We start from the raw sequence: 24,688 nt of genomic DNA on the forward strand, positions 1-24,688 counted from the left end.
ATTGTTGAACGATGCACAGTGACACCATCTTCAGCAAGATGATGTTGTAGGTCTTTGGCGGTGGTCTGTGGGCTGTTTTTGACCGTTCTCACCATCCTTTGCGTCTTTCGATATTTTACTTGGCCTGCCACTTCTGGCCTTAACAAGAACTGTGCCTGTGGTCTTCTATTTCCTCATTATGTTCCTTACAGTGGACACTGACAGCTTACATTTCTGCAATAGCTTTTTGTAGCCTTCCCCTAAACCATAATGTTGAACAATCTTTGTTTTCAGGTAATTTGAGAGTTGTTTTGAGGCCCCTATGTTGCCACTCTTCAGAGGTGAGTCAAAGAGAACAACAACTTGCAATTGGCCACCTTAAATACCTTTTCTCATGATTGGATGCACCTGTCTATGAAGTTCAAGGCTTAATGGGCTCACCAAACCAATTGTATGTTCCAATTAATCAGTGCTAGGTAGTTACAGATATTCAAATCAACAAAATGACAAGGGTGCCCAAATTTATGCACCTGTCTAATTTCGTTTTGGTGCATATTGCACATTTTCTGTTAATCCAATAAACATCATTTCACTACTGAAATATTACTGCGTTCTTCAGTTATTTGATAGATCAAAATGAAATTGCTGATTTAAACACCAAATGATTTATAAATGAAAATCATGGAAATTGTCAGTGGTGCCTAAACTTTTGCATACAACTGTGCATATCCATCTATCTATATATATATATATCTATATATATATATATATATATATATATATATATATATATATATATATATATATATATATATACATATATATATATACACATATATATATATATATATATATATATACATATAGATAGATAGAAGAAAAAGCGCACTTCGATGGGAATATTTTTCAAATAAGTCACTTTAATGTGAACTTTTACACTTTTGTATGTCTGTAGCCCGAAAACGTTCACAATAAAGTGACTTATTTGAAAAATATCCCCATTGGAGTGCGCTTTGTCTGCTTTCTATTTATAACTTTGCAGCACCCTGTGTTTTTGCAACGTTAAGTCTGGAGTACTATCTGTTTGATATGTGTGTGTATATATATATATATATATATATATATATAAAATCCAATATGAAGCAAAAAAGTTCCAGCAGTGAGTACAGCTTAAAAGTATGTCTTTATTTGGTCATTTAAAAGCATAAACACTCGGCATACAAATATACAACATTGGGCGACAGATCAGGTCCTACGCGTTTTAGCCCTCCAGAGCCGTACTCATAGACCACTGATCTGACGCTGTACCAGCTCAAACATATACCCTGTTAATTAGGTCAATTAAAAACACATTGCCCAGTTTGAATATCGTATTAACCCTTTCTTGTCCTTTTACTTAATCAGTCTTTGTTGTAGGTTAAGGTGAGTGTATGTTTTAGTTATATGCGACTGTAGGAGTTTATGAAAAATTAAGTGTGTAGTTTCTCTGAGCTGTGATTACGTGTTCCTTCAGTAACCCCTCAAACTAGACACTTTATATTAGACCCAAAAATTGGAAATTAATGTGTGTTTTTATTATTTATTTTCGAACACTTTTACTCGCTATAATACAAGAAACATTTTTTATTTTATTTTTTATATATATATATATATATATATATATATATAGTTGCTCAATGACTTTCTTTACATCAGTTTTATATTGTAGATAAATAAGGAACTGTTGTTTTTAAAATGAAAAATAATTAAATTGTATTTGTAGAGTTATTCCCAGTAGTTTATAAGGTCAAACCTAGAGTTAAATCTATAAGGTGTATTTGTTTTTAAGCGAAACATCCAATAAACTTCTCTTTTACTTAGAATACTATCCAAATCACCCCCCCCTAGAGTCTAGTGTTACTTTTTCTACAATTGTCCACTTAAATGACTTAGTGTTTCTGCCATGTTCTTCTATAAAGTGTTTTGTTATTGCAGGAGTTTGTCTTCTCTTTGTCTGCTTTTTTTCTGTATCTACAGTGATGCTGGAGAGATGCTCTCTTATGCGGTTCCTTATCTCTCTTACCGTTTTTCCAGCATACTGTAGTTTACAGAGTTTGCACTCTAGAAGGTACACCACCCCCTTTTCTCTACAGTTAAGGCATCTTTCTATATTAAGTATCTCCAGTTTTTGCTGAGTGAAAGATGTTCCCTATGTTTGCATGCTTTACACTCACTGAAGCCGCACTTGTGTAACCCTTTTACTTGTAGCCAGGTTGATTGTTTGGCTAATTTGGGATTTGTTGGGGATACTATGTTTCCTATTGTTTTTCCTCTTCTATATGAGAACAGACAGTTCTTTTGTGCTACTTGTGCTAAGCTATTATCTGCTCTTAATATTGGTAAATGTTTTTTTATTATGTTACAGATTTTGTTATATTGTGGTGAATATTGAGTAACAAATTTGATTCTATCTTGATCATATTTAAATTTCTTATTGGGTTTCTTTGTTGTTTTTATTAGTTCTGTCTGGTCCATAGCGGACACTGCTACGCAAGCATTCTTAATAGTTTGTCTGTTGTATCCACTGTCCATATAGGCGTGCTGCTTCTTTGATGTAATCTGAATTGCGTTTTACTCTCATGTGTTGACCTTTTGCTATTGCTTTAAATGTTTCTTTCGGGTGGTTACTATTTGCATGTAAAATTGCATTTTTTGAGATCGGTTTTCTATATAATGTTGTCTCTATTCTTTTACAATATATGTTACCTCTCAGTGTGAGATCCAGATAATGAATCTCTTCTGCTTGCACTTCATGTGTAAATTTTACTTCCATTTTGTTACTCTCTACATATCTTAGAAATCTTTTTAATGTGTCCTCGTCTCCTTCACATATTATGAGATTGTCAATGAATCCATTATATAATTTGATGTGCTCTGTGATGGGGTTTCCATCCGCATAGATGTGGCACAGCTCCCACCATCCCATGAAGAGGTTAGCGTACGAGGGGGCAAACTTTGCCCCCATAGCTGTGCCACATCTCTGCAGATAGAACACCTCTCTGAAGCAAAAATAATTATGTGTAAGTAGGTATTCTATCACTTTTAGTAGATACTCTTGTAGTGCTATACCCAGATTGCTTCGCCTAGCCAAAAAATACCCTCACTGCTTGTAGACCACTCTCATGAGGTATTGAGTTATAAAGTGATACAACATCTAGTGCCACCCATTTGCTGTTTTCAGTCCATGCAACCCTGCTAAATTTGTGTATCAGTAGTGTTGAGTCCAGAAGATAAATAGTTAAATCTAGGACTAGGGTTTGCAAAATGGAATCCACCCATTCCGATATAGGCTCCAATAATGACCCTACCCCTGAGACTATGGGTTGTCCTTTCACATCTTTTGTGCTTTTGTGTACTTTAGGAAATACATGGAAAACCGGAGTTTTGGGTTGTTTGTTTATTAGAAAATCATGAGTGGCCTTATTATTAAAGCCATTGTCTAGGCCTTCATCCAATAAATGTGTTAATTGATACATAAATTCATTTTTGGGGTCACTTTGTAAAACCATGCAGCTATTAGTGTCTAACAGCTGTCTCATTATTTCTTTTTCATAATCGGTTCTATTTTGTATAACTATGCTGCCCCCTTTATCAGATTTGTTAATGATAATGTTGGGGTTGCCAGCTAGCTCCTGTAGGGCTGCTCTTTCTTTTCTTGTCAAATTGTTCTCTTGGGGGGTAGTTTTGTCTCCGTATAGTTTGTCTAGGTCATCAACTATTCTTTCCTGAAACTGTTCTAGAATACTGCTCCTAGACTGAATCGGGTAAAATATAGATTTCGGTTTAAAGCCTATATGTGTATCTGTCTTGTTAGTGTTATCTTCTGACTGTTCACTTAAAGGGACACTGTACCCAAATATTTTCTTTTGTGCTTCAGATAGAGCATGCAATTTTAATCAACTTTCTAATTTACTCCTATTTTCAAATGTTCTTTATTCTCTTGGTATCTTTATTTGAAATGCAAGAATGTAAGTTTAGATGGCGGCCCATTTTTGGTGAACAACCTAGTTGTCCTTGCTGATTGGTGGATAAATGCATCCACCAATCAAATACTGCTGTCCAGAGGCCTGAACCTAGAAAAAAGCTTACATGCCTTTTTCCTATAAAGATAGCAAGAGAACGAAGAGAAATTAATAATAGGAGTAAATTAGAAAGTTGCTTAAAATTGCATGCTCTATCTGAATCACAAAAGAAAAAATTTGGGTACAGTGTCCCTTTAATAAACTTAGTAATGTTTCTCTAGTGCATGAGTCTTGAAAGTCTAAGTGAACCTCTGGTGTTGGTTTTTCAACATTCTTTTCTACTTCCATAAACTCAGCTACTTGTGTAATTTGTGTAAAATGACAGAAATACAGATATATATGTGTGTGTATATATATATATATATATATATATATATATATGTATATATTGCATTATATTATAGCTCTGTTGAACATACAGCTCATTAACATATAAAGCATATGTTTCCGAGTCATTTCTTTCTGATTGATGTGTTTACTGAAAACATCACAAGCTATAGCCTACTTCAATAGATGTGTAGCTTTTTCAGTTTTTTTAGATTTATACATAATTTATATTTTTTAGAGGAAACCTAATTATCCTTTAAAATGTTCAAACACATGGTTTCTGCACCTTTGATTCTGTGCCATGTCAGACTTTTAAGTGGCAACAACAATTCCTTTGTTTTATATTACCTTTTTCAATTAAGCATTGCTAGACTCTTTTTAATTAAATTTACCTTAACACTAAAAAAAAATACTATCTAAATAATGAATTCAAAACAAAGATTAGCCTGATAATAATCAATTTTTTGTTTGTTATTTAAATACCAAAGAAACAAGTATAATGTTGTAATCCTCTTACAGTGATGGGCACCATTGTATTGTAACCTAGGTTTCCCCACGTTGAAAAGCCTATTATCTTATTTCCTTTGTTGAGGCTGTCATACATTAGTTACTAGAATAACCATCACATTTGTAATCCCCCTTTAATATAGTGATCATGCTAGCCTAAAAAGTGAAGCTTTGAATCCTGGAAAAAAGAGACATGTGCCTAGTAAGCACTTGACAAAAATAAGATAACACCCCTTGTCAATTCATTTCTATTCTATATAATATTTTAATTGGCATGGCTGGCTGTTGGCATAACGAAGTGTAGTTACCGGAAGCTAGGATTGTGCATGTGCATCATTAATTGAGTGAGTATCAGACCATTTGGTTGGCCAAAACAAAATTCATTCAATTCTCTCTGGAAATGAGTTGGTTGAATCATATTTTTTGAAAATTCTTGTAACTGGCTGATTGGTTTAATACAAACATCATGATATATAAATACGCTAGTGACTAGATTACAAGTGAAGTGCTTAATATTATTGTTGCTCGCTCGCTAAAACAGTCGAAAGTAAACTTCAACACAGGCGGGTTAGTGTGCATATTTACAAGTTGAAAGTAAAAAGTTAACAAGTAAAACCCACTGCACGTTAACTTCAGGACTTGGGATATCGCAACTGTATTAAAGGGACATGAAACTCAAAAAAATATTTCATTATTTAAATAGATCATTTGATTTTAAACAACTTTCCAATTTACTTCTATTATCTACTTTGCTTCATTCTCTTGGTATTCTTTTTTAAAGGAGTAACAATGCACTGCTGGGAGCTAACTGAACACATCTGGGAAACCAATGACAAGAGGAATTTATGTGCAGCCACCAATCAGCAACTAGCTCCCAGTAATGCATTGCTGCTCTAAGCCGACCTAGATATCCTTTTTTAACTAAGGATATCAAGAGAACTAAGCAAATGAGATAATAGAAGTAAATTGGAAAGTTGTTTAAAATCACATGATCTATCTAAATAATTAAAAGACCAGAACATTTTTAGCATTTTTGCCATCACTACATCTAAACAGAAATAGAGCCTTTTTTATATTTACCTATCAAAACTACATATATTTTTTTTTGTAGACAACCCAAAATATTTATCTAGGCCCATTTTGGTGTATGTTATGCCACCATTTCACCGCCAAATGCAATCAAATAAAAAAATTAACTTTTTCACAATTTTAGGTTTCTCGCTGAAATTGTTTATGAACAGCTTGTGCAATCATGGCACAAATGGTTGTAAATGCTTCTCTGGGATCCCCTTTGTTCAGAAATAGCAGACATATATGGCTTTGGCATTGCTTTTTGGTAATTAGAAGGCTGCTCAATGCAGCTGCACACCACACGTTTATTATGCCCGGCGGTGAAGGGGTTAATTAGGAAGCTTGTAGGGTTAATTTTAGCTTTAGTGTAGAGATCAGCCTCCCACCTGACACATCCCACCCCCTGATTCCTCCCTAATCCCTCTCAAACAACACTCTTCCCTCCCCCACCCCACAATGGTCACCCCCATCTTAAGTATTGGCAGAAAGTCTGCCAGTGCTAAAATAAAAGGCTTTTATATATATATAACAGCTCTCTAAGCCTCTACCTATTGGCCACCATCTTAGCTACTGGCAGTTTGTTGCAGTTTTTAGTCTTTTTTTTATTTATTTAATAAAGAAGCCCCCATTTTACTGTATTTTAGCTGCCCCCCCCTCATTACCCTACCCTCTCCCCCTCACTGATCGGTTTCCCACCCTCTACCCCACTTTTTACATCAGGAGCCCCCTCACCCTGCTTCCCCCTCCTCCCCCCTCCCTCCTTAGCACTCAGTGCTGCTCTTACGCTTTTTTTTCCGTAGTGGTCCCGTCCCTCTCACCCACCTCCTGCCCCTCTCCAGCGATGTAGCTGTAGCTCCTGATGCTTAAGGCATCTGCCGCCTATGGAGCCGGATGCCTGATTGTTAGATGGTGACACTGAGCAAAAGAGAGGGGTAAGGGAGAGCAAAATAAAGGGGGGAAGAGCAAAAGAGGGGTTAGAGAAAGAGAGCAAAATAGAGGGGAGAGAGCAAAATAGAGGGGAGAGAGCAAAAGAGAGGGGAGAGAGCAAAAGAGAGGGGAGAGAGAGCGAGCAAAAGGGGTGGTGAAAGAATCCATCTGGATGGATTCTTTCACCACCCTGCCTTTTTTGGATTCCGAAAATGGCAGGGTGGTTCCGTCACTACAAAAGACTGCCCATCTTTTCTTTTAAACATCAGCCTTTGTAGAATCTATCTCCTAGATTTAGAATTTTGCGGCCAAAGGGGTGCGTTAGCTATGCGTGTTTTTTTTTTCTAGCGCTGCTTCTAAACAACGCTGGTATTGAGAGTTCTCTGAAGGGCTCCGTTAGGCTCCAAAAAGGGTGCGTTGAGCCGAATTTACCGCCACTTCAACCCTCAATACCAGCATTGCTTACGGTAGCGGCTAGCTGGAAAAACGTGCTCGTGCACGATTCCCCCATAGGAAACAATGGGGCAGTTTTGGCTGAAAAAAAACCTAACACCTACAAAAAAGCAGCGTTCAGCTCCTAACGCAGCCCCATTGTTTCCTATGGGGAAACAGTTTCTAAGTCTGCACCTAACTCCCTAACATGTACCCCGAGTCTAAACACCCCTAACCTTACACTTATTAACCTCTAATCTGCCGCCCCCGCTATTGCTGACACCTGCATTATACTATTAACCCCTAATCTGCCGCTCCGTACACCGCTGCAACCTACATTATCCCTATGTACCCCTAATCTGCTGCCCCTAACATCGCCGACACCTATATTATATTTATTAACCCCTAATCTGCCCCCCCCAACGTCGTCGCTACCTTACTTACACTTATTAACCCCTAATCTGCCCTCCCTAACATCGCCGCCACCTAACTTCAAGTATTAACCTCTAATCTGCCGACCAGACCTCGCCGCTACTATAATAAATGTATTAACCCCTAAAGCCAAGTCTAACCCTAACACCCCCTTAATTTAAATATAATTTTAAAAAGGGCTTTTTGCGGGGCATGCCCCAAAGAAATCAGCTCTTTTGCCTGTAAAAAAAACACAATGCCACCCCTTAACATTACAACCCACCACCCACATACCCCTACTCTAACCCAAACCCCCCTTAAATAAACCTAACACTACCCCCCTGAAGATCTCCCTACCTTGAGTCGTGTTCACCCAACCGGGCACCGATGGACCAAAAGAGGACATCCGGAGCGGCAGAAGTCTTTATCCTATCCGGGCAGAAGAGGACATCCGGACCGGCAGACATCTTCATCCAAGCGGCATCTTCTATCTTCATCCATCCGGAACAGGATTTTTCCTACCTTAATTCCGATTGGCTGATAGAATCCTATCAGCCAATCGGAATTCGAGGGAAGCCATCTTGGATGACGTCATTTAAAGGAACCTTCATTCGGTGAGTAGCCGTCGGGGAAGAAGGATGGATCCGCGTCGGGGAAGAAGGATGGATCCGCGTCGGCTGGAAGAAGATGGCTCTGCTCCGGATGGATGAAGATAGAAGATTCCGCTTGGATGAAGATGTTTGCCGGTCCGGATGTCCTCTTCTGCCTGGATAGGATGAAGACTTTTGCTCTCCCTCTCTCCCCTCTCTTTTGCTCTCTCTCCCCTGTTTTGCTCTCTCCCCTCTCTTTTGCTATCTCTCTCCCCTCTTTTTTGCTCTCTCTCTCCCCCCTCTTTTGCTCTTCCCCCCCTTTATTTTGCTCAGGATGTCCTCTTTTGGTCCACCGGTGCCCGGCTGGGTGAACACGACTCAAGGTAGGGAGATCTTCGGGGGGGGTAGTGTTAGGTTAATTTAAGGGGGGTTTGGGTTAGAGTAGGGGTATGTGGGTGGTGGGTTGTAATGTTGGGGGGTGGTATTGTGGGGGGGGTTTTACAGGCAAAAGAGCTGATTTCTTTGGGGCATGCCCCGCAAAAAGCCCTTTTAAGGGCTGGTAATAGAGCTATTAACTTTTTAAATTTAGATTAGGGTAGGTAAATTTTTTTATTTTGGGGGGCTTTGTTATTTTATTAGGGGGCTTAGAGTAGGTGTAATTAGCTTAAAATTCTTGTAATCTTTTTTTATTTTTTTGTAATTTAGTGTTTATTTTGTAATTTAGTTTAGTTTATTTAATTGTAGGTACTTGTAGTTAATTTATTTAATTTATTTATTGATAGTGTAGTGTTAGGTTTAATTGTATCTTAGGTTAGGATTTATTTTACAGGTAATTTGGTAATTATTTTAACTAGGTAGCTATTAAATAGTAAATAACTATTTAATAGCTATTGTACCTAGTTAAAATAAATACAAAGTTGCCTGTAAAATAAATATAAATCCTAAAATAGATACAATATAATTATTCGTTATATTGTAGCTATATTAGGGTTTATTTTACAGGTAAGTATTTAGTTTTAAATAGGAAGACTTTAGTTAATAAGAGTTAATTTATTTTGTTAGATTAAAATTATATTTAATTTAGGGGGGGTGTTAGGGTTAGACTTAGCTTTAGGGGTTAATACATTTATTATAGTAGCGGCGAGGTCCGGTCGGCAGATTAGGGGTTAATACTTGAAGTTAGGTGGCGGCGATGTTAGGGAGGGCAGATTAGGGGTTAATAATATTTATTATAGTGTTTGTGAGGCGGGAGTGCGGCGGTTTAGGGGTTAATACATTTATTAGAGTAGCGGCGAGGTCCGGTCGGCAGATTAGGCGTTAATAAGTGTAGTTAGGTGGCGGCAACGTTGGGGGGGGGGGCAGATTAGGGGTTAATAAATATTATGTAGGTGTCGGCGATGTTAGGGGCAGCAGATTAGGGGTACATAGGGATAATGTAGGTGGCGGTGGTGTGCGGTCGGCAGATTAGATGTTAAAAATATTTATTATAGTGGCGGCGATGTGGGGGGACCTCGGTTTAGGGGTACATAGGTAGTTTATGGGTGTTAGTGTACTTTATAGAACAGTAGTTAAGAGCTTTATAAACCGGTGTTAGCCCAGAAAGCTCTTAACTACTGACTTTTTTCTGCGGCTGGAGTTTTGTCGGTAGAGGCTCTACTGCTCACTTCAGCCAAGACTCTAAATACCGGCGTTAGGAAGATCCCATTGAAAAGATAGGATACGCAATTGGCGTAAGGGGATCTGCGGTATGGAAAAGTCGTGGCTTGAAAGTGAGCGTTAGACCCTTTCCTGCCTGAATCTAAATACCAGCGGGTGGCCAAAAGCAGCATTAGGACCCCTTAACGCTGTTTTTGACGGCTAACGCAGAACTCTAAATCTAGGCGTATATTTGTTAGACTCAGGTTTTGTGTGTTAGGTACAGTGCATACTGTCACTATATATTTAATATTTCTATATTCCAACGTATTGTCTTAGGGATATTTACTTTGTATAGAACACAGTGTAGCCAGTCTCTGCTTGGAACAGCTAACACTACCACATTATAGCTTACATACGTTTACAGGAGGTCTTCTAAGTGTTCTATAAAATAAATAATACACAACACAGCATTTGTTCTTATAGTTTGGATGTATGACTAATACATAATTCTATATAGAAAGAATTTCATTCCAACACATTTTTTGTCCTGATTTTTTAGGAAGAAAATGAGGTTGATTCTAGTACAATGGTTCAAGCAAAACGAAAAGAGATGAACACGATGCAAGCATTTACTACAATGAATGAAGTGATGGATAATACAATGGTAGAAAATGACCGATTGGAAACGCAACTAGGTACAATGTTGATAAATAGTGAAGACGAGGAGGAGACGGGTACCATGAAAAGTAAGTTGTTTTACTTGGTTCTCCATTGTTTGATATCCAGATCTAGGGGTAGATTTAACAAGCAGCGGATGCTTTTCAGGATAGATTGCAGCAACAGGTACTGTTAATACAGTACAGAGACCTATTACAAGGGGGGAAGGAATAAAATTGAATACACCATTCATACATCCAGTCTTTATTTTGCCTGCTTTTGCTGTAAATTCCTTTTACGTATTATTATGATTCTACTCCCTACAGAGTTATTGGAGTGTCTCCATCATAAGTATGGTGAAAATGACCTGAACCTGCAATATTCTGTACAGTGATTGGATAGATCAGAGCACATGCTTATTTTACAACTGTCCCTTATTGGCCATTCAAAATAAGATTAAGAACATAGATTTGACCAGTCTTTTCAAGAGACATATCCCTGAAGTGCTGCTAAATTTGTAAAGAGCAATACATAATTTTTAAAACATTTATTTTTTTTACTTATCTTTTTTAAGTGTGGTGCTTAATTGTTGCAATATGTTAGGCAAATATGCCTTAAAGGGAAATTAAAGTCATTTTTTTTGTTATAGTTTATACACATTCTCTGGTTGAACAGTTTTGTCCTTTCACAGTCTAGCACATTTTCATTGCTATATAAGAGTACGTCTGAGACCACAGAGACAGTGCTAGTTTACATTCTGCTTGACATGCTGTAACTCAATCCCACTGCAGTCCTTTATTTGTTCCCAGCAACTAAACCAATCCCTGAGTCCGAAAGAGAATTCTCCCTAAGGATAACAAGTCTCTTACTGTGTCTGACCTGCAAAACGTAACCTTCATAGCTCTATTAAGGTCACAAAACCCAGTCTCATCTGCTGTGTGATTAAAATTGTTTAACAACTTCCTAACATAAAAGTTAAAAACATTGATTCTTGACCAAACCTTCAATAGTATTTTATATGATCTTGTATTAAAAAAAATCAGGAAATATGATAAGAAAACAAAGAGCTGCCTAAATGATTAATGAAATACTATTCAGTTACAAAAAAAGAAGTATATGAATAGCATTATCGGAATTACCACTGGAAATAATGCTTCTAATTTTAAGGAAGTTAACACAATGCCTGAAATAGCAACACAGTGAGCAACAGTAAAACAGAACATCAATGTTTAAAGGGACATTAAACTTAAAGCAACACTGAACCCATATTTTTTCTTTTGTGATTCAGATAGAGCAGGCAATTTTAAGCAAAGTTCTAATTTACTCCTCCTGTCAAATTTTGGTATCTTTATTTGAAAAGCAAGAATATAAGTTTAGATGCCAGCCCATTTTTGGTGAACAGCCTGGGTTGTCCTTGCGGATTGGACAGTACCAATAAACTAGTGCTGTTCAGATTACTGAACCAAAAATTGTCTGGCTCCTTAGCTTAGATGCCTTCTTTTTCAAATAAAGATAGCCAAAGAACGAAGAAAAATTGATAATAGGAGTAAATTAGAAAGTTGCTTAAAATTGCATGCTCTATATGAATCACACACAAAAAAATTGGGTTCAGTGTCCCTTTAAAGGGACATTAAACCTAAAATGTTTCTTTCATGATTTAGGTAGAACATACAATTTTAAACAACTTTTCAATTAACTTCTATTATCTAATTTCCTTAATTCTCTTGGTATCATTTGTTGAAGGTGCATCAATGCACTACTGGTTACTAACTGAACACATGGGTGAGCCAATGACAATCGGTATATATATATATATATATAATATATATATGCAGTCACCAATCAGCAGCTAGAACCTAGGTTCTTTGCTGCTTCTGAACTTTCCTAGTTAAACCTTTCAGCAAAGTATAACAATAGAAGGAAGCAAATTAAATAATAGAAGTAAATTGCAAAGTTGTTTAAAATTGTACGCTCTGTCTAAATCATGAATGTCTATTTATGACTTTACTGTCCTTTTAACATTGAATCTCCCTATAAAATGTTAAAGTAAAATAAAACATTGCAAAATACATTCATCATTTATTTTACCTGCTTTTTATGTAAAATACATCTGCAAAGTGTAACCCTGCTACATGTCTGTAGCTAATTGACTTAAAGGGACACTGAACTCATTTTTTTTCTTTTGTGATTCAGATAGAGAATGCAATTTTAAGCAAATTTCTAATTTGCCCCTATTATCAATTTTTCTTCGTTGTCTTGCTATCTTTATTTGAAAAGAATGCATCTAAGCTTTTGTTTTTGGTTCAGGACTCTTGACAACACTTTTTTTATTGGTGGATGAATTTATCCACCAATCAGCAAGAACAACCCAGGTTGTTCACCAAAAATGGGCCGGCATCTAAACTTACATTCTTGCATTTCAAATAAAGATAGCAAGATAATGAAGAAAATGTGATAATAGGAGTAAATTAGAAAGTTGCTTAAAATGTCATGTACTATCTGAATCACGAAAGAAAAAATTTGGGTTCAGTGTCCCTTTAATTCTTAGTTCTTTCTAGTGCAATTTTTTTTTTAAGTTTGCACAGTCGGTCTGGTCTAGCCTGGCCATTACAGCAAATATTTATACTGCAATGAAACTAAATATAAAAGGCCCAAATCTGTATGTACTGCGCATTCACACAAATGTTACATTTAATCTAATCCCCAGATTGCCCAAGATTGAAATAAGTTGAATTGGTCCTGAAGTCAGTAACTGGGCTTGCTCACACAATTCAGTGAAACCTAAAGTTTTTTTTTCATTATTCAGATAGAGAATATCATTTTTATAAAGTCTCCAATTTACTCCTATGATCAAATTTGGGTCAGTCTGCCTTATATTGGAACGAATTAACACTTTGTTTGCTGTAATTGTTTTACAATGGTAAAAGATCACCATCACCCATCACTTTCCTTATTTGGAGTAGCCAATCTGGAGTCTGGAGAAGACAGTGCTTGCCACTGTCATTGTGTTAACAAAATCACCATTATTTAGTTTCAATAGAAAAGATAAGATTAACGTGCACATTAAAAGAAAATATGTGGCAGTGCTGCTAAACCTCAGTAACTTTTGCATCCTCAAAAGTACCTAGTGTTGTCATGTGCCCATGGTAACTATGTCACCGCTTACTAAGCACTCTGCTAGTTTACCATTCAGTCAGACATTAGGAATCAGAGATACAGATGTATAATTTACATGTCATTCACTTTACACTACTCAATATGTCAGTATCTAACCTTTGGTATCGGTAAACTTCCAGAGAGCAACTCGCCTGCTCAGCCAGCTAAACCATCATTCCTTGAATATTTTGAACAACATGAAAACCAGACAAGTACAGAGGAAAAGAAGACCTCCTCCCAAGCTCCAGATTTATCTAACTGGAAAATACCTCTCAATGGAGACTATAGTTTTGTGAGTATTATGGAACTATTATCTAATATTGACAGTAAGAAAATTAGGTGGATTGTTTATATATGTGTGTGTATATGTATGTATATATATATATATATATATATATATATATATGTATGTGTGTGTGTATAAAGTAGATGAAGTCTCTCGAAGTGTAGTATTATACCAATATCTTTAAAAAAAGAAAAATAGAGAGACCCATATAGAATATGTAGGTATTCACTCACCTTTTTAGCTTAGCATTCTAATGGAGAGGAGAGTCCACGGCTTCATTCATTACTGTTGGGGATTAAGAACCTGGCCACCAGGAGGAGGCAAAGACACCCCAGCCAAAGGCTTAAATACCTCCCCCACTTCTCTCATCTCCCAGTCATTCTTTGCCTTTCGTCACAGGAGGATGGCAGAGAAGTGCCGAGGATTCAGAGTAGTCTCTTATGGAGGGTAGTACTCTTCGCTGTGGGACTGGAGTTTTAAGTAGTCCTGTCTTCCTTTCAGTGAGAGACTGGGCAAAGGTTAGAGTCCGGAGATGCAGGGAGAGTCTTTCTGCGAAACCATCCTGACTCATATTAACACCTCCACAAGCAATCAGCGTTGACGAGTTTCGCTGCCTGCTTTCTGCACTTAAGTCCTTGTCAGAAGCGAGGCTACTAACTTGTCACACTTGAAGGGCTGTGTTCCTGTTCCACGGCGTAGATTCTGGTAAGATCGTTTCATTTTTTATTCATAATGATAACACAGAAGACAGGGTCACAGTGTGACACCTTTTATCTTTAAAGAATCGAGGGTTAATATTATTGAACAGGGGGGGTTATACATGATATTGTTTGTGTCATTGTTGCGTTATGTGGGAGATGAGGCTCTGGCAATGTGTGGAACATTCAGGTTACTGGCAGGAGTATTGCGCGGTTCTTTTTGGCACGTTTTCCCCTTAGTGCAGGGGCGGTCCTGCCTATCTCTCTTCCTCGGTTGATCTACGGTGCAGGAGACGAAACAGTTTCTGTTGTCCGGGTCCTAGAAGGTGGTGGGTGCCCCGGCCATTGGAGGTATAAAGGTGCCAGTTTTTTAAGCTAGTCTAGTCCGTTATAAAAGCGCAAGTTATGGAGGACTCTGACACGCTAGAGGGTTCTCTCTCTTTAACAAAGTCTCATTGCTGTGTTTATTGTTAGGAGGTTCTGGTAGATCAGCCTGCTCAACTATGTTCCACATGCCTTGATAAAGTGACGACATCTAAATGTAAATGGATGTCTTGTACTACTGAGCCGTCCACCTTTGAGGGTTCTCCGGCCCGTGAGGTGTGTTCCTTGCATTCATCTCCAATTGCACATGCAGCACCCCAGGGTCCAACTTTTACTCCTTCGGGAGAGATTCTTTGGCTGTCGGACTTTGCGGACCAACTGAAATCGGTGGTTTTCGAAGGTGATCCATGCCTTACCATGTTCTGCTAAGCGCAAGCATAGGTCTGACCCAGAAGGGGCCTCCTCCTAAGAGTCGGAGTCCGTGTCATCTAAACCTCCGGCTGCGGAGGAGCCTGATTTTAGGTTTAGGATGGAGAATTTGTGCTTTTTGCTGAAGCAGGTGCTTGCTACCTCAAGGATAGTTTGTCGTTTAAAGAGCCCATGGATAAAAAGCTGGAAAACATGTTAAGAAAGATGTTTTAGCACACAGGGTTTGTTTTTCAGCCTGCAGTGGTGTTTGCGTGGGTTGCTGGAGCTGCGACATATTGATGTGAATCCCTGTGTGAAATGGTGGTGGGGGAGACTTCCATCAACGAGATACAGTATAAGATTTAGGCGCTGAGGATCACCAATTCTTTCATCTGTGATGCCAATATGTAAATTATTCGCCTGAACGCTAATGTGTCAGGTTTTTCAGTTTTAGCTCGCAGGGCTCTGTGGCTAAAGTCTTGGTCTGCGGACATGAACTCTAAGTCGAGGCTGTTGTGTCTGCCTTTTCAAGGAAAGATTCGGTTCGGTCCAGGATTTGATTCGATCATACCCACGGTTACGGGAGGCAAGGGAGCTTTCCTACCGCAAGATAAGAAGGGTAAGCCTAAGGGATCTACTTTTCGTCCCTTTCTTGCGGACAAGGCCCAGCGCCAGCAGCCCGCCATGAGAGTGGACCAGTCCAAGGAATCTTGGAAGCCAGCTCAATCTTGGAACAAGTCTAAGCAGAGCAAGAAGCCTGCCGAGACGAAATCAGCATGAAGGGATGACCCCCAACCGGTCTCTGGACCAAGTAGGGGGCAGATTACCTCTCAGAAGCCTACTTGCAGGACGTTCAGGACCCTTGGGTTCTGGAAGTGGTCACCTAGGGTTACCAGATAGCGTTCAGATCCCATCCGCCCCGGGGCAGATTCCTCCTGTCAAACCTGTCTTCAAGACCAGAAAAGAGAGAGGCCTTTCTAGAGTGTGTGAGAGATCTCGCCTCTCTCTGCGTTATTGTACCAGTACTCCATGCAGAACGGGATCTAGGGTACTATTCCGATTCTGGACCTAAAGTGTTTAAACAAGTTTCTGAGTGTTCCATCGTTCAAAATGTAAACGATCAGATCTATTCTGCCCCTAGTTCAAGAGGGACAGTTCATGACGACTATAGACTTGAAGGACGCTTACCTTCATGTGCCAATTCACAGGGACCACTTCAAGTTCCTAAGATTTGTGTTTCTGGACCAACACTTCCAGTTTGTGGCCCTTCCTTTTGGTCTGGCGACGGCCCCGAGAGTCTTCACGAAGGTTTTGGGGGCGCTGCTTGCAGTGGCCAGATCCAGAGGCATTGCTGTGGCGCCTTATCTGGACAACATCCTAGTCCAGGCGCCGTCGCTCAGTCTCGCAGAGGATCATTCGAGGGCTTTTCTTCTTTTGCTCCAATCTCACGGTTGGAAGATCAACTCAGGAAAGAGTTCCCAGCAACAGGGTGGAGTTCCTGGGCACGATAATAGACTCTATGTCCATGAAAATATTTCTGACAGACCATCGACACAGGAAGATTGCGTCGTCCTGTCTTGCCCTTCAGCCCTCCTCAAGCCCCTTGGTGGCTCAGTGTATGGAGGTGATCGGGCTCACGGTTTCAAGCATAGACGTTATCCCATTTGCCAGGTTCCATCTCAGACCTCTTCAATTTTGCATGTTGAGACAGTGGAACGGTGATCATTCAGATCTATCACAGTAGATATCCATGGATGCTCGGATCTCCCTCTCTTGGTGGATCCATCCGGAGCAACTGTCCATGGGCACATCCTTCTTGAGACCGTCCAGGATGGCACAAGGAAAATGGTCCCGGGAGGAGTCTTGCCTTTCGATAAATATTCTGGAACTCCGAGCAATCTACAATGCTCTGAAGGCATGGCCTCTTCTGGGGTCGTTCAGCTTCATCAGATTCCAGACTGACAACATTACCTCGGTGGCTTACATCAACCATCAGGGGGTACAAGGAGCTCCCTAGCAATAAAGAAGGTGTCTCGGATCTTGGAGTGGGTGGAGTCCCACAGCTGCTCGCTCTTAGCGATTCATATTCCAGGTGTGGACAACTGGGAAGCGGACTTTCTCAGCAGACAATCCTTCCATCCGGGGGAATGGTCTCTTCACCTCGAGGTGTTTGCAGAGATTTATCTCAGATGGGGAACGCCAAAGATAGATCTCATGACGTCCAGACTCAGTTGCAAGCTACCCCGATATGGGTCGAGGTCCAGGGATCCCCAGGCAGAGCTGATAGATTTCTTAGCGGTACCTTGGGGGTTCAGCCTAGCTTACATTTTTCCACCGTTACCACTTCTACCTCGTGTAGTGGCACGCATCAAACAGGAGCGAGCTTCGGCCATTCTGATTGCTTCAACGTGGCCGCGGAGGACGTTGTTTGCGGATCTGGTGGGGATGTCATCCTCTCCGCTGTGGAGGTTACCCTGTCGCAGGGATCTGCTGGAACAGGGCCCTTTTCAACATCTGAATCTAGATTCTCTGAGGCTGACTGTGTGGAGATTGAACGCCTAGTCTTGGCCAAGAGAGGCTTTTCTGAAAGTGTGATACTATAATTCAGGCAAGGAAGCCAGTCACTCGTCGCATCTACCATAAGGTGTGGAGGACTTACTTGTCCTGGTGTGAGAAGCATGGATATCCTTGGCACAAGGTGAAGGTATCCAGGATTCTGTCTCTCCAAGACGGTTTGGAGAAGGGTCTTTCCGCCAGTTCCTTAACCCCTTAATGACCACAATGTACCCTGTATGTCACTGGTCGTTAAGGGTTTTTTCAGGACATAATAGCACAAGTCTAGCAAGAACACGCTATTAATACCCTCCCTCCAGCAGGCTTTGTGGAATAGAGCAGTCTCAACGCTGGTGGCAAGACCGCGCTATAAAACAATCAAGTCCCAAAAAAAGGCCAGTGACATACAGGGTACGTCGCTGGTCCTTAAGGGGTTAAAGGGACAGATTTCGGTATATCCGTCTTGTTGCATAGAAGGCTTGCTGAGCTCCCTGACATTCAATCTTTTGTTCAGGCTCTGTCTAGTATCAGGCCTGTCTTTAGACAGTCTGCTCCCCCATGGAGCTTAAACTTGGACCAAAGGGTATTGCAGAAGGTTCCGTTTGAGCCTATGCATTCCGTTGACATAAAGATTCTGTCCTGGAAGGTTCTCTTCCTGATGGCTATTGCATTGGCATGCAGAGTATCTGAACTGGCTGCCTTGCAATGTGAGCATCCTTATCTGGTTTTTCATGTGGATAAGGCTGTACTTCGGCAGGGTTTGGAGTTTCTTCCCAAGGTGGTGTCTAATCGTAACATCAATCAGGAAATAGTTGTTCCTTCTTTGTGTCCTAACCCTTCTTCTTCTAAGGAGAGGTTACTTCATAACTTGGATGTGGTTCGTGCCTTAAAGTTCTATCTTCAGGCTACGAAGGATTTCAGACAGTTTACATCTCTTTTTGTGGTGTATTCAGGGAAGCGCAAGGGGCAGAGGGACTCTTCTACTTCTTTGTCCTTTTGGTTGAGGATCTTGATTCACTTGGCCTATGAGACAGCGATACATAAGCCTCAGAGGATCACGGCTCATTCAACTTTGTCTTGTGCCTTCAAAAATGAGACCTTTATGGAGCAAATTTGTAAGGCGGCTACCTGGTCCTCCTTACGAACTTTTACAAAGTTTTACAAGTTTGACGTTTTTGCTTCTGCGGAAGCTGTTTTGGGGAGAAAGGTTTTGTAGGCTGTGGTGCCCTCAGATTAGGGTCCAACTTTTACCCTCCCGGTTTCATTCAGTGTCTTCTAGAGCTTGGGTATATGTTCCCAACAGTAATGAATGAAGCCATGGACTCTTATCCCCTTCAGATGGAAAACATAAATTATGCTTACCTGATAATTTAATTTCCATCGAGGGGAGGAGAATCCACGGCTCCCGCCCGTAGCTCCAATGGGCAGACCTAAATTTAATTTATCTTCTCGCACCATTTATTCCCTATTTCTCCTACTGTTCCTTGTTCCCTCTGCAGAATGACTGGGGGATGAGGGAAGTGGGGGAGGTATTTAAGCCTTTAGCTGGGGTGTCTTTGCCTTCTCCTGGTGGCCAGGTTCTTAATTCCCAACAGTAATGAATGAAGCCGTGGACTCTCCTCCCCTCGATGGAAATTAAATTATCGCAGGTAAGTATAATTTGTTATGTGGAGGCTTAGCGTAGTTGCTGGTTCCTTCTCAGAATCACTGTTAAACAGATGTGAAAGTATTGCTTATGAATTAATAAAATGAAGATGGTTTGTAATGAAAATGAGTATGGTGCATTTTCACCTAATACAGTTAAAACAACAAAAAGTTTGTGTAAATATGTAGTTTGTTTGGAAAGTTTAAGTGAAGAGCTAAGCTCCTTACAAGTAACACTGACTGAGTAGTCTGGATTGTTATAGTTGTCCCAGTAATAGAAGCTTTTGAGCTCCGTGCTAATTACACCGCACATACACTAGAGCCGCGTAGCACCAGAGTCCCTTATGTAATTCCTAGTCTAGGACTACTCCATAAGATGTTTCATTTAGTAGGGACAGCCTTTTGTTATATGGTTCTACAAAAGTGTTGACAACTAGATTTATACGTATCTGTCAATTCATTTCTTCACACTTGAAGTAAAAATATTTAAAGAGCCACTTTGCTTGGCACAATGCCAGTCGGTGCTTATCCCTCTAAATGCCATTTAAGGGTCAGTCCCTTTCTTCTCCCTTTCTCCAAAGAGGTTTCCTTAGCTATATATGAACTGACTCAAGCAGAAAGGACATAAATATATTTAAGGGTGAGAACCCACCTTGTCAGACTTCCGGAAAGCATTTCTACTTACTCCAGTGGTGAGTGGCTTTCTACAAACATGTTCTTATGTGGTTTTACTTTATGTGTAAAATGAGTGAGTTTTGATCAGTGTATTTTTTCTCTTATCCTTTCTCGTAGTTAAAAGACTGGAGTGTTGATGACATTCAGATGAAGCTGAACGCTCTTGACCCAATGATGGAGCAGGAAATTGAAGAAATACACCAAAGATATCAGGCAAAGCGTCAACCCATTCTAGAAGCCATTGAATCAAAGAAGCGCAGACAACAAAGTTTCTGAAGAAGATACTACTATACATTAAATGGCATAAAACCTATTTTTTTTATTTCATGATTCAAATAGAGAAAAACATTTTAAACAACTTTCAAATTTACTTCTATAATACTATTCTATTTGTATCCTTTGTTGAAGAAATAGCAATGCACATTGGGTGAACCAAAAATGAGACAGACACAAATCAGCAGCTCCTGAGCCTACCTAGGTATGCTTTTCAACAAAGAATACTAAGAGAGCTAAACAAATTAGGTAATGGAAGTAAATTGGAAAGTTGTTTAAAATTGCATGTTCTATCTGAATCATTTAGAGCATTGGAATATATTCTATTTTGATACATTTTAATATATATTTTTAAAGTGGTTTTTTTTTTTTTTACAGTGGAATTATTTGTATTTTGTGTGTATATAAACATCAAAAGATTCAATACATGAAGATAAAAAAAAATGTTTGCAATTTAGATTGCCAATGTTATAAACATATATAATATTTAAGAAGTAACACCAAACACATTTTATAAACATTTCAGAGACGTTTTGTTGTATTAATTTGTTTGAGCATTATCTATTTTTTTAATTTGTGAAATGTTTTTATTATATATTTCTTCTTATTGGTAACATTAATGTATGGACAACCATTTTGTCATTTAAAATTAAACAAAGGAATACATGTCCAAATTGCATTGTATTTTGAGGAACATACATTGAATTATGCCAGGTCTAGGTAGCTATACAAACAAAAATGGACTTAGTGACTAGTTGCACATAGTATTAAGAGGCATGAATACTTCTGCCACTGTGATTCCCATACAAAGACAAGCTTGGAAATTCAAATTAAGATTACTCGGAATAATTTGTGAGTTACTCAAGAAAAATAAGCTAAGCTATTATTACAAAACATAATTGCCTAGATTACAAGTAAAGCACACAAAAAATAGTACTATTGTGCATTAACATCACTCAAGTAAAATCAATATTGCTTCCATGTTTGTGCTCATTTTAACAGTCCAAAGTTGTTTTTATTCTTCAAGCAATAGAACGTGCTAACATCTGCATGTCAGAGCGAATGTGCTAAATCCCTCACATTATGACTTCTGTGGTGGTGCACAGTAAAATTCATGTTGGATGTCACTCAAGCTTTAAGTAGAAGATGCATGAAGCAGAGGGTGCACTAAGCCAATGGAGCGCAAGTAGTGGAGGCTCTTCCTGTAGTTCTGTTCTATACTAATAATAATGGTTTACTTCATTTTAGAGCAATATTTTGGAGTGTTCTTGAGTACAACACAACTCACCACTTGATATTTGTGCACAATGAGTATGCTAATAGTGCTCTCTATGCTAAAACGTATAGGGCACAATTAAAAAGTGTTGGCTGCGTTAAGTTGCTTAGGTTACCAGATTGTGCATTCTGTATGTGAGGTTGTGCAAAAGATAATGCACCCAGCCACTTATAATTTAGCCCATAGTAAAAACTTATTTGAAACCTTAGACAACAGTGGTATAGTTCACTGGAATGTAGTCATGATTTACTGTAGTTTCACTCACTGCCTATACCAGCATATAGAAGAGGAAAAAATATAAGGTAGGTGGTATGTAGGGTCTGTGGAAATTCTAGATAGTCGATCATGGATATTTAGCCTGGATTTATTGTGACCAAACGATATCAAAAGGGGTTTTAATATTATTAATTTTAAGATGAATACATTTCATATTATACTAGATTCCATGGATTATGACCTGTGAATTGAAACGGGAATATACAGTATTTCAGCTTTTTATATGTTATATAATGTGATTGCCCATCAGGCAAGTTATATATTGATGTCTTTTTTTTACTTTTTGCACCAAAATGTGTTTGTGTGTAGATAAGTGACCCAAGCTGCTGTAAATAAAGGTCATTTTATTATGCTTATGTTCTGCTGTACATTTTGTATTTTTATGTAGCAGAAGGGCTAAACGGTGATCCTGAGTACAGTAAGGTAGTAAATTGATTTCAAGACTGTTTTTTACAGGTTTTTTTGTATCAATGTTTGGTTTTGTTTAACCAGTATGAGATAACTGACAGCATTTTGCTTTATAGGTTAATAAAGTTGTATTCACTTAATTTATCAGAAGTGCAGTTCTGTTGCTTTAAGAGCTATTTTGCCACATTTTCACCTCCCTTTTTTATTCTTTTTTTTCTTCACTCAGAGTGCTGTATAAAGAAACTTCCAAATGAGCATTGTTTTTACCTATACACATACGGTTTGTCTTGTACAAGTGTAAAAATTTGGCTGGTTGGTTTATTGCTGTACCTATAAAGACTTACATCTCTGTCAGTACAAATTAATTGCTAAATGACTGAATAATGTCTGCTTGGTGTATAAACATACAGTGCTTAGTGTGAAGTAGTGGAAATCAGATGAAATGCTTTGGGGGGTAAATCAAGGCTCCTCACAAGCCTAGGTTGGACAAGCTTGTGATAAAATACACTTGTATATGCTGCTCACCATATAAATGGTATACATCCTAAGGCCCCATTTAAAAGATGGGTGTCCTATCATGCTACTAGGACGTTACAACCTAATCCTGGCACTGGATCATCTGAACAAAATGACAGTGTTCCCAACCAACTGTTATAATTTAGAGGTTTTGTCTGCTGTCTCCAATATGGGGTTTATTACGGCTGTTTGAATACGTCGGAAGTAGCGAGCTTATTTAAAGTTAAAAGTAAACGCACAATTGAGATTAAAGTGCATCGGGATAACGCCACCTCAGAGCTCTGGTTAACTGTTACACTCTAATATAAAAATTGCACAAAATACATCAAAAATACATTTAAAAGTACAGTTACATTCATAACACTACTAAAAAATATTTTTTAAAAAAATTGCAATAAAAAGTTATAAGGGCTTAAAGATATGAGGTCTCTGGTGTTAGGGGAAAAAAAGTCCTACAAAGGGCTTTAACATAGAGAGATACTGTACATACATATACATGTCTAAATATGTATGTATATATGTGTGTAAGTATTTACACACATATAAATGCATAGACATATTTGTGGATTGCAGCCCTTTGCAGTCAAGTAGCTGAAAACATGAAAAATCATATTTATGCAATATTCATATTTAATAGTGTTTAACTGTATTTCTTCTATAAGGTACGACGAGTCCACAGATTCACCCTTTACTTGTGGGATATTATCCTCCTGCTAACAGGAAGTGGCAAAGAGCACCACAGCAGAGCTGTCTATATAGCTCCTCCCTTAGCTCCACCCCCCAGGCATTCTCTTTGCCTACTCTAAGTACTAGGAAGGGTAAAGTGAAAGAGGTGATAAAATATTAGTTTTTCATTTCTTCAAGCAAGAGTTTTTTGTTTTAAATGGTACCGGTGTGTACTATTTACTCTCAGGCAGCAGATGGATGAAGACTTCTGCCTGGAGGATGATGATCTTAGCATTTGTAACTAAGATCCAGTGCTATTCCCACAGAGGCTGAGGAGTGTAAGAAACTTCAGTGTGAGGAACGTTTTCATGCTATAGAGCAGTGAGGTATGTTCAGTCATTTTTTCTGGAGAGACTGTGATATTTCAGAAAGGCTGACAGTATCCCCATGAGGGTAAGGGTAAACATATTTTAGCTAATAAAAGTATGTCACAGGATGATTTTCAGTCAGAAGGGAATCAGGTTATGCCATCTAATTCTCCCCAAGTGTCACAACCATTAACGCCCGCACAAGCGACGCCAAGTACTTCTAGTGCGTCTAATTCTTTCACCCTGCAAGATATGGCCGCAGTTATGAATACTACCCTCACAGAGGGTTTTATCTAAGCTGCCTGGGTTGCAGGGGAAGTGCAGTAGGTCTGGTGTGACACAATGTTCTGAGTTGGGGGTGAGGGATTTGCTGGCTGAGGGAGAGATTTCTGATTCAGGAAATATGTTCCCTCAGACAGACTCAGATATGACGGCTTTTAAATTTAAACTAGAACACCTCCGCTTATTGCTCAGGGAGGTTTTAGCGACTCTGGATGATTGTGACCCTATTGTAGTTCCAGAGAAATTGTGTAAAATGGACAGAATTCTAGAGGTTCCTGC

General features: G+C 39.0%; 1 protein-coding gene across 1 annotated transcript in view; it reads left to right on the forward strand.

Annotated features, from left to right (window-relative positions):
* STK4 (serine/threonine kinase 4) overlaps positions 1-22,721 on the forward strand; it is a 240,117-nt gene extending 217,396 nt beyond the window's left edge. The window contains exons 9-11 of the mRNA XM_053720089.1: positions 10,503-10,689; positions 13,897-14,048; positions 20,462-22,721. Coding sequence (XP_053576064.1) covers positions 10,503-10,689; positions 13,897-14,048; positions 20,462-20,620 — 498 coding nt within the window. The 3' untranslated portion in view covers positions 20,621-22,721. The remainder of the gene's footprint in view (positions 1-10,502; positions 10,690-13,896; positions 14,049-20,461) is intronic.
* The last annotated feature ends 1,967 nt before the right edge of the window (positions 22,722-24,688 follow it).

The sequence above is a fragment of the Bombina bombina genome, chromosome 1 (assembly GCF_027579735.1).
Source record: "Bombina bombina isolate aBomBom1 chromosome 1, aBomBom1.pri, whole genome shotgun sequence".
In the NCBI taxonomy this organism is placed as follows: Eukaryota; Metazoa; Chordata; class Amphibia; order Anura; family Bombinatoridae; genus Bombina; species Bombina bombina.